This window comes from Tetrao urogallus, assembly GCF_951394365.1.
Source record: "Tetrao urogallus genome assembly, chromosome: Z".
In the NCBI taxonomy this organism is placed as follows: Eukaryota; Metazoa; Chordata; class Aves; order Galliformes; family Phasianidae; genus Tetrao; species Tetrao urogallus.
Genome location: NC_136816.1, coordinates 64,740,686 through 64,758,710, shown reverse-complemented (window position 1 = coordinate 64,758,710; position 18,025 = coordinate 64,740,686). Strand labels below are relative to the sequence as shown.

Below are 18,025 nucleotides of genomic sequence, written 5' to 3'. Positions count from 1 at the left end.
AGATGTTAATATTAAAATAGACTGTGAGCAGAGAGGTGCTACGTGTACGAACATGTCAGATCTGCTTGTAGCAAGAGGTAGCTAGTATTATGTGACACACATTTGAGTTTTTGCTGAAGGCTCCTCCTGTTTTTCTGTGGTCAGATTTAGGCTTGCTTTTAAGTTTGGAAATACTAAACATGTCTCTTAGCGGGTTGTTAATCTTTGTTAGAGCTTGAGGGCTAAGCCCTTGAAGGGTAATATATGTGTGTAAATTCAATTCAGATTTGTCTGCCTGTGAGCTGAATGATATCAAATTGGAATCTTCTTTTTTTTTTTTTTTTTTTTTTTTTCCCCTTAGATATTGAAGAAGAAAAAAACAAAACAAACTTCTCAAAGGTTTCGAAGACTGAATGTAACCAGGATGAAGAGCTTAAAAGCAAAGTTCAGGAAGAGTGACGTAAGTATTTCTACTGAGTTTGATTGCTGGTTTCCATGCTGGAAACAAGTTCTTCACTCCCACCTTGATAAGGTTGCAAGTTAATGAATTACAGAGAGGAGCAACTTTTTCCAAGCACAAAGGCATGAGCTGAGTATTGTACATATTAGGCTGTTTTGAAATACAGCTCTATGTTGTGTAAAGTATTTCACTACCTTATTTCCTTCTTAGAATAACCAAATCAAGCATATACGCATGGGGCCTGCAAAATTTCTCTTAGATTATGCTCATGTGCAGATTGGAACTTTTCCCAGGTGCAGGATTAAGCCTAGTTATAAGGACTTTACTGCCCAATTGTATTTCAGTCTAAGTATAAAACCATTCTTATCAGTTTGATGTTTGAGCATGTAACAAAAGGTCTCCTTATCCTGTGGCAGGTTGTTTTTTGTTTTTTTTTTGTCAGCAAGAGTACAAGAATCAGCTGTGCAATTAGGGCAAGATGGGGTTTATCAATCCCAATGTGACAGGAAGAGTGGATGCAAGACTTGATCAGTGAGGACAGCAGACATAAATGTGAAACAGTAGTGGGCACATCACATGTTGTATATTGTTAAATGACAGTATCAGTAGTGACCCAAGCTTGAAGTTGAACCGTGTGATCCTTTGGGTCAGTGAGACTGCTATTGTCCAGTTCTGTCCTTGTCTTCCTACTGCTCCTCTTTCCAACACCTTGCTGTATACTCAGGTTGATGCTCATGTAACAGTGCAGTGTGCAGTCAATGAAATAAATGATTTTCAAGATCTTACATAGAATTTGTAACAAATATTCGTGAAGAATGTGATGTTTTATCTTTCAGAGCAGCAGATAAGTTGTGGAAGGAATGGATGTATTGGTTGTTTTTTTTTTTTTTTTTTTTTTCTTCCATATTACCACAGAATTCTAGAGCAGCTGTGTACGGCAATGATTCATAAGGTTTAAAAGTGGAGCTTTAGAGAGATTGGTATTTAGGAAAATCACCACACACTGCAGTCAGGAGCAGTCCAAGCTGTTCTTTGGTGCAAAGGTGGTCTCGTAGTGCTCTGTTCCAGTGATCTCTCTGTTCTAGTGATCTCAGCTTGTAATGCCCTTCAGTAGCTATGAAGAAGAAACAGGTGCTGTTACAGTGTGATATGTAGATATGATTACCACTTACCAAGTCACTGAGCTGCAAGTTAGTATTTGTTGCTGGCAGCTGTTGTACTGGCATCCTAATTGTAGCACTGTTGGATAATCTACTCCTTCAGATAAGCAAGAGTTCTTCCTAAAAGGACCAACTTTGTAGCCAAGCTTAATATGTCTACTCATCTTTGGGAGCAGGGCAAAACACTTAACTTTCAGGCACCTTTTACCTCTTCTGGTGACCAAGCCAACTCAGATGATGGTGCAGCATCTTGTGCTGCTTTGCAGCAAATGAACATGTCATGAGTCTTTGGTGTCTCATCTAACTGAATATGCCTACAGTCGATTATTTGGTGGTCAGAAGTTGTTGCCATTGTGATGAGTAGCAGCAATCAGTGTTTCAGTTCACCTAACAGTAGTTATAACTTCCTTTAAGCATCTGCTTGAGTAATGAGAGCAGTCCCTTTGCTAATGTAGGGACATACTTGGTATTATGGAAATTAGGTGTGCCTGTGTGTTAGGATGACTTCATTCACACTTTTATGCTGGTTGGCTGCACTGCTGCTCTAAAGCAAAGGCTAAGTGACATGCATATTATGCAACTAGGTCTTGCTGTAGCTGGTCTACCCACTGTTATTCAACTGGTTCTCTTACTCCTTACTCACCTGGCCTTGTCTCCTTAATCCCCACCTTTTCCCCCAACACCGGGGGAGGTCTCAAAGTAATTGCTGTTTTGGTACTACTTCTCTCTACCATCGTGAGACAAAGTTGCAAAGTTGACCACAAAAGATTTTTCAGATACCTAATGGTTAGATAGGTAGCTCTAAGAGCACAGCAGTATAAACTCAAGAGGGTCTGATTTTCTCTGTGTTGAAGCCAAACCTTAAGGGCATAATTCAAAGCAGTCAATTGGGGCTGTTGTGTGTTTTGTGCATGATAACCAAGGAAAATTATCCTTCTTTTTATTTCCATGTGCTTCTCATAGTTATAATTAAGGAAGAGGAGGAGGTAGTTTTAATAGGAATTATTCTTATTTGTATCTCAATTTTTAAAATGTGGTAAATGCTTTCAGGATAAGAGGAAAGTCAGCAGGGATAGAGGGGCTCTTTCTCATTCTGGAAGAAGTCTTTAATGTCTTATTAGTTAGAACTGGAAATGTCTTGGCAGAGGGAATGGTACCTTTCCTTTAAGCCTCGCTTGTTTGCATTAAATAAATAGGAAGAAGGGGAGGAGTAGGAATAAGTCTTCAAGGTATGTGTGGGAGACAGGGGTTAGTCAAACAATTCTCCAGCTGATAACATAAAACTGTATTCTAAAATGAAGATTGAGTAGGCGAATTCAGTGATGCATTAAAATTCTCTAGGCTGTTTTGAAGTGAGTGAATTGAAAATGGGCATACCTGCTGGTATTCATGCATGTATTAGCTGTCTCCCTGCTGCAGAGCTTTGTTGTGTGCTGTGTCTACACCATTCTTGAAGCTTTAGAAGAGCCAGCCCTGCTCCCTCTTCTGTTGTCTCTGCCCATCTGGTTTTAAGGATACCTGACTCTCAATGAGAGACTCAGTAAGTCAGTTCAGGATCATAAAGTGACGGAAAATTACTTTGTGGAGTTGGTTTTAGCTGATCTAGCTGTTTAACTCCCTGTTGTGTCTCACTGTAGGCCAGCCTTGAGAGGAATGGTGAAATTGGGGAGGAGCAGCAGTACTTCTCTTTCTGCAGCTGTTTTCATGGCTTAGCTGTGTTGTCAGATCACACCTTCAGGTTTCTGGCATAAAAAGCTCTGGGCTGGGCATGCTAGCAGTGGAGTTACAGAAACATGCAAATATATAGTGCTGGAAATTCTGAAATTTATCAAAATTGGTAGAGTTGACATCTGAAGGAGGGGAGCAAGGCTAATCTTTTGGCTTTGCGATTCATGTTTTTGCTACTCAGCTTCCCTGTACATTACCTGATTCACTATCTCTGTGTGTGTAGGCAGCTCTGTTAACCAGGGAGTCTTTTCTTTCCTTGACACATTTAGCTGCAGTAAAATCCTTCCTAGGGATGACTGTTGCCATGTGAATATGTGTATTTGAAGTGGAGCAGTGAGATAAATCTCTGTGCTCTGTCATAAATGAATTTTTCGAAGTATGATATATCATTACAGAAGAATGTATGTAGTCTAAAAATCTGAACAGGATGCCTAATTGGAGTAAATACTGAGACTAGAAAGTAAGTAGTGAATACTTGAAATATCTTGAATTAGATAGACAAAATGATAGAAACTGCACTTGCATCTTGATGAAGAATAAGGCTATTTTTCTGTCCAAGGACCTATATTTTTTCCTCTGTTTCTTCACTTGTTTGCTCCTGATTGTCAAACTAAAATCTACTGTTGGTAGCATCTAAAAAAAGCAGACTAAATTGTTGCAAGACACCTATTATATGTAACACTTAAAAAAAGTGGTGTGATATGAGCAGGAGCTATCACTTGAGAACTTACATTTATTTACAGACTATCAGTAGAATTTTGTCTGGAGGAGTAGGCTGTCTGTGGGAATATCACACATTGGAGTATACTTGTCTCTAAGGATTAAGACTGAAGTTCTTCAGTGTTTCTGCTCAGAGAAGTAGAATGTGAAATAATCCAATTAAATCTAGTGCTACCCATCTGATTGGTCCTCATAATTGTATTTAACATTTGTGATTTTAACATCTTAAGTAATAATAGTTTGTGGCCTGACTTCAAAAACAACTAGAATCTGCAAAAGGAAGATGAGGGTCAAGTAGATTTTCAAATGTACAAACATATCAAACCTGTCTAAACATGTTTTGTCTGTTTCTTAAATATGACAAGATGCTCATCTACATTTTTAGACACTTAAATACATTTAAGTATCTACTTTGCACTAAGATATTGTAGGAACCTAAGTGATTTCCTTAAGTGATTTATTCTTAACTGTGTTCATAAGCCCTCAAGAAAAAAAAAAAAAAGTGTGAAATTTGATTAGGGCTGGATTGATTTCACTCCTAACCTATATACATAGGAAATCAACTGAAAAGTTTTAGGACCGTATTCTGGGAATACTGAAGACCATCAGGAAACAATTTCTTTCAATTTGACAGCTGACTAATTTTCTACTTATTGCTAGGATGTTGACTGAGCAAGAGGAAAATTAGAATTGGTATGTATTTCTGAATGCTTTTAATAGTGAAGAATTAAATCATCAGAATTTCTTGAAATTTTAAAAATTGACAGTGAGATTGAGCAGAAAAATCAGCTATTGTCAGAAGCAGAGGCAAGACAGGCTGGGATTTCCCAGTGCTACTTGCCAGCTCAAACTTCTGGCATTTCCCTAAATGCCTATTTGTTGTGCTATCTAGTGTTGGGAGGAAAAGTTTTCTTATGGAAATTTCTTCTTTTTGACCTCTAGTGTAGTGATTTTTCCATAAATCTCAAAATAATGAGGCAGTTAGGTGCATTGCTGTGTAAAATCTCCCAATCTTAACCTAGAGGTTATGCTAATTAAGGCTTGGTACTTTTTTAATGCTTAATGTTTTAACTAGTAGATTCCTATTCAACAATTTTTTGAGGTATAAAATGCTTTCTGGGGGTCTGGAACTGAAAGATTACAGTAATACATTCCACTGAAATCATTGTGTTCCCATGTGCTCTGGAGTGAGTGTGTGGGAGAATAAAATTTGGGTGGGGAAACTTTAAATGAGATTCTGCTCTATTATTTTTAAACAGTTCTTACATTCTTTTACCCTCTCAGCACTACAAGTATCCTAAAAAGGAAGATGGGATTGTTGAGAACTGCAGTATCCACCCTGTAAACATGTGCTACCTCCAGTTGAGGTAATTGTGACTTTAAAAAAAAAAAAAAAAAAAAAAAAAGGCATGCAGAATTCTCTCTGACTAGAAAATGGAATAGTAGTCCTTTCTGATCATTCTTCCCAGCTGTTTAGAAAATAAACTTCTGAAACTTGCTTTTGCAAGTGTAGAGCCTTGTATCTGAGCAAGAACAACCCCAGGTAAGAGTATAGCTTGGGATCTGACCTGTTGGAGAGCAGCATGGGGGAAAGGGACTTGGGGGTCCTGGTGGACAGGAGGATGACCACAAGCCAGCACTGTGCTCTCCTTGCCAAGAAGGCCAATGGCATCCTGGGGTGTATTAGAAGGGGAGTAGTTGGTACATCAACAGAGGTTCTCCTCCCCCTCTACTCTGCCTTGGTGAGACTGCATCCGGAATACTGTATTGAGTTCTGGGCCTCTCAGTTCAAGTTCAAGAAGAAAAAGGATTGTTTGAGAGAGTCCAGTGCAGACCTACAAAGATGATTAAGGGAGTTGAGCATCTTCCTTATGAGGAGGGGCTGAGGGAGCTGGATCTCTTTAGCTTGGAGAGGAGGACACTAAGGGGCCATCGCATTAATGTTTATAAATATGTAAAGATTGAGTGTCAGGAGGATGGAACCAGACTCTTCTCAGTGACATCCAGTGGTAGGGCAAGGGACAGTAGATGCAAGCTGGAGGTTCCACATCAATATGAGAAAAAACTTCCTCCATAGTAAGGTAACAGAGCACCAGAACAGGTTGCCCAGGGAGGTTGTGGGGTCTCCTTCTCTGGAGACACTCAAAACCTGTGTGACCTGATCTAGTTGTTCTGGCTCTGGCAGGGGGATTGAACGGCATGATCTTTCGAGGTCCCTTCCAATCCCTGACATTTTGTATTCTGTGATTTGTCTAGGTGTCCTGGGAGTCCACTATACAGTATGTATGTTGAGCCTTAATTTGGGGGTTGTATAGGAAATTCTCAACCACCTCCTCTTGGAAAGATAAGTTTTATCCTTCTGTCTCTCTTGTAGTGACTCCTCCTTTTGTGTTCCTCTGTGTGGAGTTAACAGCTCAACCCTCCACCACATTTTCAGCTTGGGAACTGTTTGTCTTCATGTCTTCTGTTCTGGACAGCATACAGTTCTGCTCTAGAGAGCCTGCTCTCCCAAAGAAAGCTTAAGTGTTTGTGCAGAAAAGAATTCAAATGCACTTGAGTCCTTCTGTATACAGAGTAAAACATGCCCTCTGTTGCAGTGGGCTCAATATGAACATCTTACCATCATGTAGTGTCTTTTGACTGGGACAGAAAGAAAAGGGAATAGGTCAAGTGAGAGCTGTATTGTGTGTTAGAAATTATGGTAGAGCATGATTTGGAGTTGGCTAGCTTTGAATAAACAGTTATTCCGGATTACAGTCTGGAGTGTAGTAGAAAATGTTTTAGTTGGGTTCCCAGATGAGCTTTTTCAGTCCATAGCAAAATGTCTCATCAGTTACAAATTCGTAATTGCTTTGGTTCTGTTCCTTTGTCTGTTAAGTATTCATTGTTCACTCAGGTTGGGCTGATCATGTACAGTTGCAATCCTGATCACCTAGCCTCATGATGTTTTTGTATGGCAAATACCACTGATAAAACCACTTTAGCTCTGGGGCTAAAGGAGTATCAGATCAAATCTGCAGGACTGGCGTCACCCATCTGCTTTTCATTTCTCTGTCCTGTTGGTAGTGCTTTTCATTTCTCTGTCCTGTTGGTAGTGCATCATGCTCATCTGCGCTCTGCTTTCCACAACTGTGTTATGTATCATAATCTCTTCTGAAGTAAATGACATACATTTTCTTCACTGCTTTCCTTTTGACTTCCACCTCCACCCATGCTTGTGCCCCAGTGTTGTGGAAAAAAAAATCTCCCATTATTTTTGGCCCTGGAGTCATATTCTTAGCAGCACTTAGTGACATGGTGCTAGTGATTCTCCTGTAAAAATAGCAAGGGCAAAGTGTCTCCTTTCCCAGGCTACGTCTGGATCTATTGAGTCTACCTGGATCTCTCAATTTCATTTCAGGTTTCTCCCTCCTTCTCTCTCTCCTGTTTAGAGCTGGAGCAAGGGATAGAGGCTTTGAGAAAAGAAATGTTGATTGGTCTCCAATACTGATCTGCCCTGCTCATCTGGGCAGTGCATGGCCAGCTAAATGCTTTGCAGCTGTGTTCTGCTCATTTCAGGATGACTGGAATAGCCATTAAAAAGAGCATGTATAAAACCTTTGTGGAAATGAAGTGAAAAATTCCCATTTAAAAAAAAAAAAAAAAAAAAAAAGGTTTCAATGGAGTAGCAATATGCAACATTGTGTTAGAATGTGAAACTAGCCAGTTTAATTGACATTTCATTACGAACTCAAGTACCCAAACTGAGCACCATGAAGTGAGGGTGGTTAGGAAGAAGAAAGGCAAATCGTCTTTTTAAAATGTTTTTAATTTATTGCAGCAAGGAATTTTTGCTGTGTAGAGACATGTCTTTTGTGTCACTTTAAAAAGAGCACAAAAGTTCAAAGGCTTCAGCTTGGAGGAGTTGCAAAAAAGCAATTGTTTTTTTATTATTATTTCATTTGTTTATTTTACACAACATTGAAGTATTAAGTAAAATAAAAATAGGAATTAGCTGTCTCTATGTTCTTACTGAGGTAAACTACATATATACTCCTCTTTTTTGTCATTACTTGTACCTAGTCTGATTTAACAATAAAAAATCTGCCCAGCTTTCAGTTAAAACACGTGTAAAACGATTTAATGAGTGGTCTAGTCTTCATGTCTAAGTGTTGTCTCGTGTCTTACTATGAATAAAAACATCTGTTGTGAGTAGGCACTGCAGGATTAACTAAAAGCTAAACCTCCCATACATCCTACTCTACTGAAGACTTGAGCCTTTTCATCCCATGCTGATATTTTAAGAGCATACAACAAATATTATAATTTTCATCAAACCAAAGTAGGTGTACTGTTAACTTTTGTTATCACAGCTTTCAAGCCCTGTTCTTCAAAATGTTGTTCTCTTTGCTTGTTGTCAAATACTAAGCTGAGTCCACCATTAGCTGCATGTTAAGCCCATTTCTGTTTCCTTTCTTGACAAGGTTTTGCATCTCAAGTTTCAAGCCATGCCTATCATAAACATGCATGAAGCTTAAGTGTAGAGGAGAGTGAGGGCATTAATGGCCATTCTTCCCAGGAAATAACATGTGATCAAGGACAGTTGGGCCTTTTTTGTTTCAAGGTTTAGATACTTTGAAGAGCTGTGAGGAGGAGTTTTCTGTGGTCTGAAAGCAAATTTATTATGTGTGGTGAGGTTGATGGCTGATGTTTGTGCTTCACTTTGTTAGCTGAGGTGATTTAAAAACTTCAGAGCTATGCAGAGAGAGACACAAAGCTGGGGTGAAAGTAAAGCTTGTGGAAAGTTGTATTTTTGGTAGTGAGAAAGTGCTCTGATATGACAGCACTTGTCTTATTGTTATGACAGTATATGTATACTATAACTCAGTGGTGAAAGTGTGTTATGAACAGCTACTTAAGTTTTGTAACCAGATGACCTTTCTTAATGAGCTTTTAAAGTACTACAGACTCTTGAATATTTCACTTAATTATGAATTGATGCAGAGCTAATAATTTACGGTCATTCATAGTTGGGTGTAATTTGCTTATGTAAATATTCAAAACCTGTCCTGGCAAGATTTCAAGCAACTGGCTCAATTGGCCCTCTTTGAGCAGGGACGGCTGTCTTCCAAACTTGGCCATTTTCACAGAATCACAGAATCACCAAGGTTGGGAAAGACCTAAAAGATCATCCAGTCCAACCGCCCACCTATCACCAATAGTTCTCACTAGACCATGTCCCTCAACACAAAATCCAAACGTTCCTTGAGCACATCCAAAGTCAGTGACTGCACCACCTCCCTGAGCAGCCCATTCCACTGCCTGACCACTCATTCAAACAGGTAGTATTTCCAGCCTAAATCTCCCCTGGAGCAGCTTGAAGCCATTCCCTCCAGTCCTATCACCAGTTACACGAGAGAAGAGCCCGACCCCCAGCTCACTACAGCCTCCTTCAGGTAGTTATGGAGAGCAGTAAGGTCTCCCCTGAGCCTCCTCTTCTCCAGACTGAACAATCCCAGCTCCTTCAGCCTCTCCTCATAAGCCCTGTGTTCCAGACCCCTCACCAGCTTTGTTGCCCTCCTTTGAACCCACTCCAGGGCCTCAATGTCTTTCTTGCAGCAAAGGGCCCAAAACTGGACACAGTACTGGAGATGCTGAGTAAAGGGGGACAATCACTTCCCTGTTCCTGCTGGCAACACCGTTCCTGATGCAAGCCAGGATGCCATTGGCCTTCTTGGCCACCTGGGCACACTGCTGGCTCCTGTTCAGCCCAGCATCAATCAATAGCCCCAGGTCCATTTCCTCTATACAGTTTTCCAGCCGCTCTGCCCCAGGCCTGCAGTGTTGCCTGGGGTTGTTGTGGCCAAAGTGCAGGACCTGGCATTTGGCCTTGCTGAACCTCATCCCGTTGGCTTCAGCCCAGCAATCCAGCCTGTCCAGATCCCTCTGTAGGACCTCGCTACCCCCAGGCCGATTGACACTTCCTGCAACTTGGTGTCATCTGCACACTTACTGAGGGCGCACTCAGTGCCCTCATCCAGGTCATCAGTAAAGGTGTTGAAGAGGACTGACCCCTAGGGAATGCCATTGGTGATCAGTCGCTGGCTGGATTTAACTCCATTCACCACTCTCTGGGCCTGGCCCTCCAGCCAGTATTTTGTGATTCTTTGTGAAGATTAGTGTCTAAAAACAACGTATTGGAAGCTTGCAAAGCTCATAAAAGATACAAAGAGTAATCTTGAAAGAGGTGCTTTATTCTAAATTGTTCTCAGATGCCTTAAAAAGAAACTTGAGGATTAGCCCAAGGATGTCCAACCTATGGGCTGCAGGCTGCATGCGGCCCAGATCTGCTTGCAGTGCAGCCCATCTGCTGCCCTGCACCACCACAGTGGCAGCTCTTCCCTGGGTGTGTCCCTATTGCTCAGCAATAACCAACTGTCAGTTTGTGATCAGTGCTGACTGGGCTGGAACCAGGGCATGAGGAGGGTGCAACTCAGCACTGATTCTGCCTCTCGTGGCAGTTGCACACACTCAGTTGCATCATGTCTATTAATTATATTAATAGATATTAAACATGACGTGTCCTTGAGGTGCTTGTTGAGAAGAACACAGTGATTGCAGATGCTAGTATTTCACCTTGCTTTATGGCATCTCAGCAGAAAACAAAATCTGGGAAAAGAAAGATCTTGGGTTAAGGAAGAGAATTCAAGGAAAAATAGACAGGTGAGTACTTATTTGGTAAGATAAATAATGTGGCACCATGCTTCATTTGTAAGGAAACTGAGTCAGTTTTCAAAGATTACAATGTGAAAAGACATTATATACAGAAACATGCTGCTAAATTTGATATGGATTGAGGACTGCTTCGCAAACATAAAATAGTGGAGCTGAAAAATTTGTCTACCATCTCAACAGAATCCTGGGAAAAAAAAAGTTAAAACTCAAACACTCTATCACAAAAGCTAGTTATGCGATAGCAAATCTCATTGTAAAAAAATTGGAACTATTTACTGATGGTGTGTTTATTAAGTAATGTTTGGAAAGAGTGGCATATATAATTTGTCCTGATTAAATACAAAATGAAAGCAGATTTTTCTGAAACCAGTTTGTCTCTTCAAAATGTCATCAGGTGAACTAGAAAAATAGAAAAATCTATCAAAAGAAATTTGAAGAGTAAAGCTGCCAATTTCAAATGTTAATCTTTGGTGACGGATGAAGGTACTGATGCTAGAGATATGGCTCAACTTGCCATTTTCATTAGGCGTACTCATGATAAATATAATATCACTGAAGAAATGACTGTTTTGGTGCTACTGAAAAACAGAAGTAAATCTCCTGAAGCAGCATGTATGAAGCAGTAAAAATTACATTAAAGCAATTTTCTTTAACATTTGTCAAGATTTCTGGTGTAGCTACTGATGGTGTCCTAGCAATTGTTGGTAAGAGAGAGGGGCCTAAAAATTAATAGAGGTCAAAGTAATTGCCACTGGCAACTCACTTTTGGTGAAATATCACTGCATCATATGTCAAGAAGGTTTCTATGTGAAAGCCTTAAAAATGAGTAATGTCACGCAAATTGTCATTAAAGCTGTGAATTTCATAAAGTCCAAGGAACTGAATAATAGAATCACCGAGGTTAGAAAAGACCTACGAGATCATCCAGTCCAACTGTCTACTAGTTCCAGTGTTAAAAGTGTGGATGCTGGTCGTGAGGACATAATTTACTTTGCTACAGGAAGGTGGCTAAGTTAAGGTGAAGTGCAAAAAAGATTTTAGGATTTGTGAAATGAAATCAAGTATTTTATGTAAACAAAAGGAAAATTTGTGTCAAAACATGAAGATGGAAAATGGCTCACAGATTTAGCACTTTTAGATGGATTTGACTTTTTGATGGATATTCATTTGAATGTGTTAAAAATGTGCCTTCAAAGTGAAAATCAAGTTGTCTGTGCTATGTTTCAAACCATAATAACAGAGTCACAGAATCACACAGAATTGTAGGGGTTGGAAGGGAGCTCCAGAGATCATCGAGTCCAACCCCCCTGCCAAAGCAGGTTCCCTACAGCAGGTCGCACAGGTAGGCATCCAGGCAGGTCTGGAACATCTCCAGAGAAGGAGACTCCACCACCTCCCTGGGCAGCCTGTTCCAGTGCTCCGTCACCTCACTGTAAAGAAGTTCTTGCACACATTTGTGCGGAACTTCCTATGCTGCAGTTTCCGGCCGTTTCCCCTTGTCCTGTCTCCACTCACCACTGAAAAGAGTCCAGCCTCGCCATTCTGCCCCCCGCACCTCAGATATTTATAGACCTGGATCAGGTCCCCTCTCAGTCTTCTTTTCTCCAGGCTGAACAGACCCAGTTCACTCAGCCTTTCCTCATAGGAGAGATGCTCCAGGCCCTTCACTATCTTTGTGGCCCTCCGCTGGACTCTTTCCAAGAGATCCCTGTCTTTTTTGTACTGGGGAGCCCAGAACTGGACGCAGTACTCCAGATGAGGCCTCACCAGGGCAGAGTAGAGGGGGAGGATCACCTCCCTCGACCTGCTGGCCACGCTCTTTTTAATGCATCCCAGGATATCACTGGCCCTCTTGGCCACAAGAGCACACTGCTGGCTCATGGCCAACCTGTCGTCCACCAGGACACCCAGGTCCCTTTCCACAGGGCTCCTCTCCAGCAGCTCATCCCCCAACATTCAAAATGAAACTTAAATTATGGAAAGCTGAAGTTATGGCAAATAATTTCATGCGTTTAAATATATTGGCTAAACAAACTTGTATGAACAGTGAAAAATACGCAGCCTTGCTTTCCATTCTGGTAAAGGAATTTGAGAATAGGTTTAAGAAATCTGAAAAAAATCATCAATTTCTTGGTATATTTGTGTCTTGCTTTTCAATTCACATGAACTCGTTACATGCACATTTTTAAATGGAATGTATAGTGTTGCAATCAGAGTTTCAGCTCAAAGGAAAAGTGGATTGTGTCTACTTACCAGACTTTTATAAGACCTATCTCAGCAGAAGAAAAGTATTCCTCACTTCATGATCACACCTTATTCATGTCATTGCTTTTGGACAGTGTGTACATTTGTGAGTGACTGTTTTCAAGAACGAATCAGAGGAAGAGTAATAATTCATCAAAAATTCCAGATGATTACCATGAGAGGTCATTGACAACTGCAACTAATTCCACTGAACCAGACACTGATCTGTTAGTTTCACAAAAACAAGGTCAAATACCCCACTAGTTTCATGTTTTTGTTGCTGTATAAGTTTTAATAAAACATATATTAAAAATATTATTTTTAACTTATTTACATTAATTGAATTATATATTCTACATACGGCCAAGACAGTTTCTCTTCTCTCAAGCCAAAAGGTTGGACACCTGGCTAGCCTCAGACAACACTATGGTGTCTTTGTCCCCTTGTTAGCAGTATAGCTGCTTGGACTCGTGGACTTATTCCAACATAGCAATTTAAGGAGCTATTGTTTTTGGTTTTATTTTTATTTTTATTTTTATTTCTTGATCTAGGCTGTATAGAAGTGGCTGTGGACTTAAGCCTTTTAAAGTACTCTTGAAGATGTCTGTGATTGAATACCTTTAACTACAGCTGAAGGATGTCTTTCATCTCTTTCACTCATAGCTTTTATTCACATGCTCTTCTCTTACTATATTTTACTTGTTAAATGTTTGCCTTCAAACGTTTTGGGGTGTCAATCTCTTTCTGGCTGTTCTTGTTCAGCATCTAACACTAGTGCTATTTGATGATATTTGGATTTGGGAAGGTGACCTAACTTGTAAAACGATCTGAAACTCAAGCTAAACTCACTGCTATACAGCCATCTGGAGAGTCTCAGTCCCCAGACATGCTGCTGGTGCTAGATGAGTTACAAGAAGCTAGTGCAGTGTCAGATTCATATCTTCAATTGTTTTACCTTTATTGCTTCTTGTCAGTGTGCATTTAAATGTCAGGGGAAAATTTGAAACTGAATGCAAACAATTTAATGAGAGGAGATTCAGCTGAGGACAATGATTTGTGAGGACATTTATAAAAACTGTTTAATTTGGAGTTTTGGTTTTAAATGCATTTGAAATATGGGTTGATCAAGTTATTTCTGTGTACTTATCAGGTGAGGAAGCTGAATTTTTTTTTAGTAATTCTTCTGGTTAAGGGCATTTGAACGGTGTCATGTGCTTATGCCCTCTATTCTGGCTTGAGAAGGCTGAAAATTTCAGCTATCTAGAATGTGTTTGGTGCATTTTCTGGCACAGTAACAGCATACTCAGAGGGGATTTTTGTGAATTTCTTTTTGCCCACCCATTTATGTTCCTGTCCCACTTGGTATACCGAGTGGTACAAAGCCTGTTGCTCTTTGCTTTTGCTGGGTTTCTCACAGTGGTCACCTGAGTCAATGTGTGTCAATGACGGTTTCAAGCAGCGGTTATGCACCCTTGCAGTTATGATGGATTGATGTGGCAAACAGTACTATGTATGCCAAGTGCTAAATAGCAACACAGCTTTCCTAGACTAGATGTTGTGCAGCTGTCTTTTTGCAGCAGTGAATACTACTACTTAATGCATATGTTGTTTGCTGGTAAACTTGAAGTTGCTCAGAGTGTTTTGGTTTTGTTATTCTTAACGTAGGTTCCTTGTTTGCAAGCCAGGTCTCGCTTCAACTGGATTGCTGTGCTGGTTATTTTGCATGCTGTGCTTTCAAGAAGGTTTGTGAGGGACTCCAGCTCAGATTGTCACAGCAAAAAGTTCTTGATCGTTTGCTGTAGTTGTGCATGTCAGCTGTCTCCATTATCTCAGAAGATGGTAAGATGCTTGAAATCTGATGAAGGGTGGAATTTGTTGTGTTTGTGAGTAGAGTTGCTAGATCATTTGAGGTAGAAAGTCATTTATATAATGCTGGCTAAACTGTACCAAGGTGAATGAGATGTGGCAAATGTAAGCATTGTGTGGGGAAAATGGCTACAGTGGAGTTTTTTGCATGCCTGTTGAAGGGTGACTATCAGTTTGTGTTGTACTGAATAAGACCTTGAATCAGTGTATAGTACATTTCTTCTGATCATTTTAAAGTATGGATGGTTGCTCTATTATTACAGATAAGGTGATAACCACCAAACTCCCTCTCCCTATTTTTTTTTTTTTTTTTAATTTGGGGGAACATGCAGCTTATCTCCAGGCTCTTGTCCTTCAGTGTCTCACTGTGTGGTTTTGGGCACACAAGCAATTGTGGTTGTTTCAGTCTACAAAATGTGTAATATCTACTTTGGATAGCTGTATTGTCTTTTTGAAGAGAAAGCATCAAGTCCAGTTTATGATTCTTCTAATGAAATAAAATGAAAGAACATTAGGTAAGTAGTCTTCGGGGAGCAGAGGGAAGCTTAGTGAGCTAATATGTAGCTGGAATGTACTTGGTGTTCACTGATGTTTTCTCTTCTGGTGGCATAAGAATGTAATCATTCTGCCATCGTGTATTTTTTCCAATCCATGCAAGGCAGTTTCTGTGTCTGGAGTATAGATTTATAATATCCTTTGGCCTTTTGGTGGGGCTTTTTTTTTTCATTTATTGTTTTTCTTTCTTTCTTTTTTTTTTTTTTTTTTTTTTCCAAAATATTTCCTGACATCTTTAATCAGATCAAGTCACTTTATGATTTAACCTTGAAATCTAAGTTTCCACTTTCCTGCAGTGGTTACTCAGGTTGTCCCTATCTATAAGATAAGGAAAAAAATTCACGCTACCCAGAAATGATGCATAAAATATTTACCTAATGACAGATTTTTAGTTGCTCTTCTGCAGTGTTGATCTTAAATTCATTCACCTCTCCCATCTCCTGGGTAGCTCTCGTAGATTTAATGGTTGTTTTCAGTGCATCATTTTCATTTTCTTAGGTTTGTATTTCTATTTTTAACAGTAATTGCTGTTGTTTTCCTGTTTTGCCAGGTTTTCATCTTTGATCTGTAAGTTACACGTGTTGCTTTGTAGTTTCAGTTTTATAAATGTGGAATTGTCAGTTCTCTGTACATGCAGCAAACACAGCTATAAAATTTCATTATTTGACATAAGCAGCGAAAACAAACCAAATTTACTTGTGCATGTATTGAAGGCAGCTGTAAAATACAGTGCAGCCTCCTCGAGAGGAGGTGAATGGGGGCTGTAAGTGTTACTGTCAGGACTTACTTAAGCTCCTAGGCAAACAGCGTGTGGACCCAAGCTAGTGTAGTAAAGGAAGGAAAGATTAGAACAACTCAACCCCTCATTTTTCATGTGGGTTTATGTGTAGGTACCTGTTATTCCACTTTTACATATTTAAGCTGAGGGAGGAGGTGTGTAAGAATACTTTTTGGGGCAATTGTGTTTGATAACAAAGTAATTGCACAGTGCTCAAATACTGTGGAAACATGGGGTCTGCACAAACTCTTGAGAGACAACTAGTTTCTGCCTTGTCCAGCTTTATTTCTCTCTTAGCTCTACATAGCTTTGGACTTCATAGCCTGTTTTGACTTTGATATATCTGCTGGTTGTTACTGTAAATTTCTTTATCTTGAGTTTCCTGCTGTTAAAATATGTTTGTAATCTGAAGTGCTGCTATTGACACTGCCGGAGATTTGGTCTTCCTTGCATGGCACATAGAATTTGCTCTAGACACGTGTGATAGAACTGCTTGAGTATTTTACATTCATGCTTCCATCAGTAGAATTCGAAAGGGTGATTTTAAGTACAAATCCAAATGCAAGGTCTCACATCTGGGTTAAGGCAAGCACCATTACCAATACAAGCTGGGGGATGAAAGAATTGAGCAAGCCCTGCTGACAAAGACTTGGGGGGGAGGTGATCCTGCCCCTCTACTCTGTGCTGGTGAGGCCTCACCTGGAGTACTGTGTTTAGATGTGGAGTCCTCAGTACAGGAGAAACATAGACCTGTTGGAGTGCATCCAGAGGAGGGCCACAAACACGATCCATAGAATGGAACACCTCTCCTACAAGAACAGGCTGACAGCTGGCACTCTTAAGCCTGGAGAAGGCTGAGAGTGACCTAATAGCAGCCTTTAAAGGGTAGCAGTATTTAAAGGGGAGCTACAGAAAAGAAGGGGGTAGACTTCTTAGCAGGGTCTGTTGAGATTGAACAAGGGGAAATGGCTTTAAGCTCAAGGAGGATAAATTTAGGTTGGGTATAAGGAAAAACTTCTTTACTGTGAGGGGGGTGAGGCACTGGAACAAGTTACCTAGTGTTTTGGTTGATACCCCATCTCTGGAGACTTTCAAAGCGAGGTGGGATAAGGCCCTGGGCAGCCTGATCTGGCTGTGGGTGTCCCTTTTTATTGCAGGAGAGTTGGACTAGATGGCCTTCAGAGGTCCCTTCCAACTCTAAGGATTCTATGATCCCATGATTCTAAGTATGGAAGCTATCACTGACCATGATTAAAAAATCTCTAATGAACTTTTCTAAAAAGTAGAGAACTATGTTCCTGGTCACAAAATGCTTAGGATCTTGTAGAATAAAGTTTTTTGCATCTTAATCAGTTGTTTTCAGTTACTGCTCCCAGTTCCAATCAATTCAGGATCACAGTCTAATCTGAAACACCCCTTCTGTGTTTTCAGCATGTGTGGGATTTTAGATGAATTATTAGTTTTCACACAAACAGCTGAAATGCATCCTCTTTTCAAGTATGTTTGACTAATCCATAGTGATTAAGCAAAACAAGTAGGAAAGAATGTGATCTTGCTATATTCCACAATTGTAATGACTCCCTTTGAAATAAATCAGTTGTCAGAAGACTCATGTCTGCATATGCACATGGCATAGCTGCAGACAGGAAATGCCCTAGTCTGTTGACCTCGTCTCCAAGGGAAAATCAAAGCTCTCATTAAATTTAACAAAAAAGAAAGAAGAAACCAAAACCAACTTGTCTTAGTTGGAGACAAAAGGAATAGTATGTATAATTTCTTTTTTTGTATATGAATGTGTATTCTGATATTTAATTTTTTTTT

At 40.0% G+C, this 18,025-nt stretch overlaps 1 protein-coding gene across 3 annotated transcripts in view; it reads left to right on the top strand.

The window, feature by feature from the left end:
- Nucleotides 1-403: 403 nt before the first annotated feature.
- RAI14 (retinoic acid induced 14) overlaps nt 404-18,025 on the top strand; it is a gene marked incomplete at both ends in the record, with an annotated part of 84,381 nt that continues 66,759 nt past the window's right edge. For all 3 annotated transcript variants that reach the window (XM_079548921.1, XM_079548920.1, XM_079548922.1), the window contains one exon: nt 404-439. In XM_079548921.1, coding sequence (XP_079405047.1) covers nt 404-439 — 36 coding nt within the window. The remainder of the gene's footprint in view (nt 440-18,025) is intronic.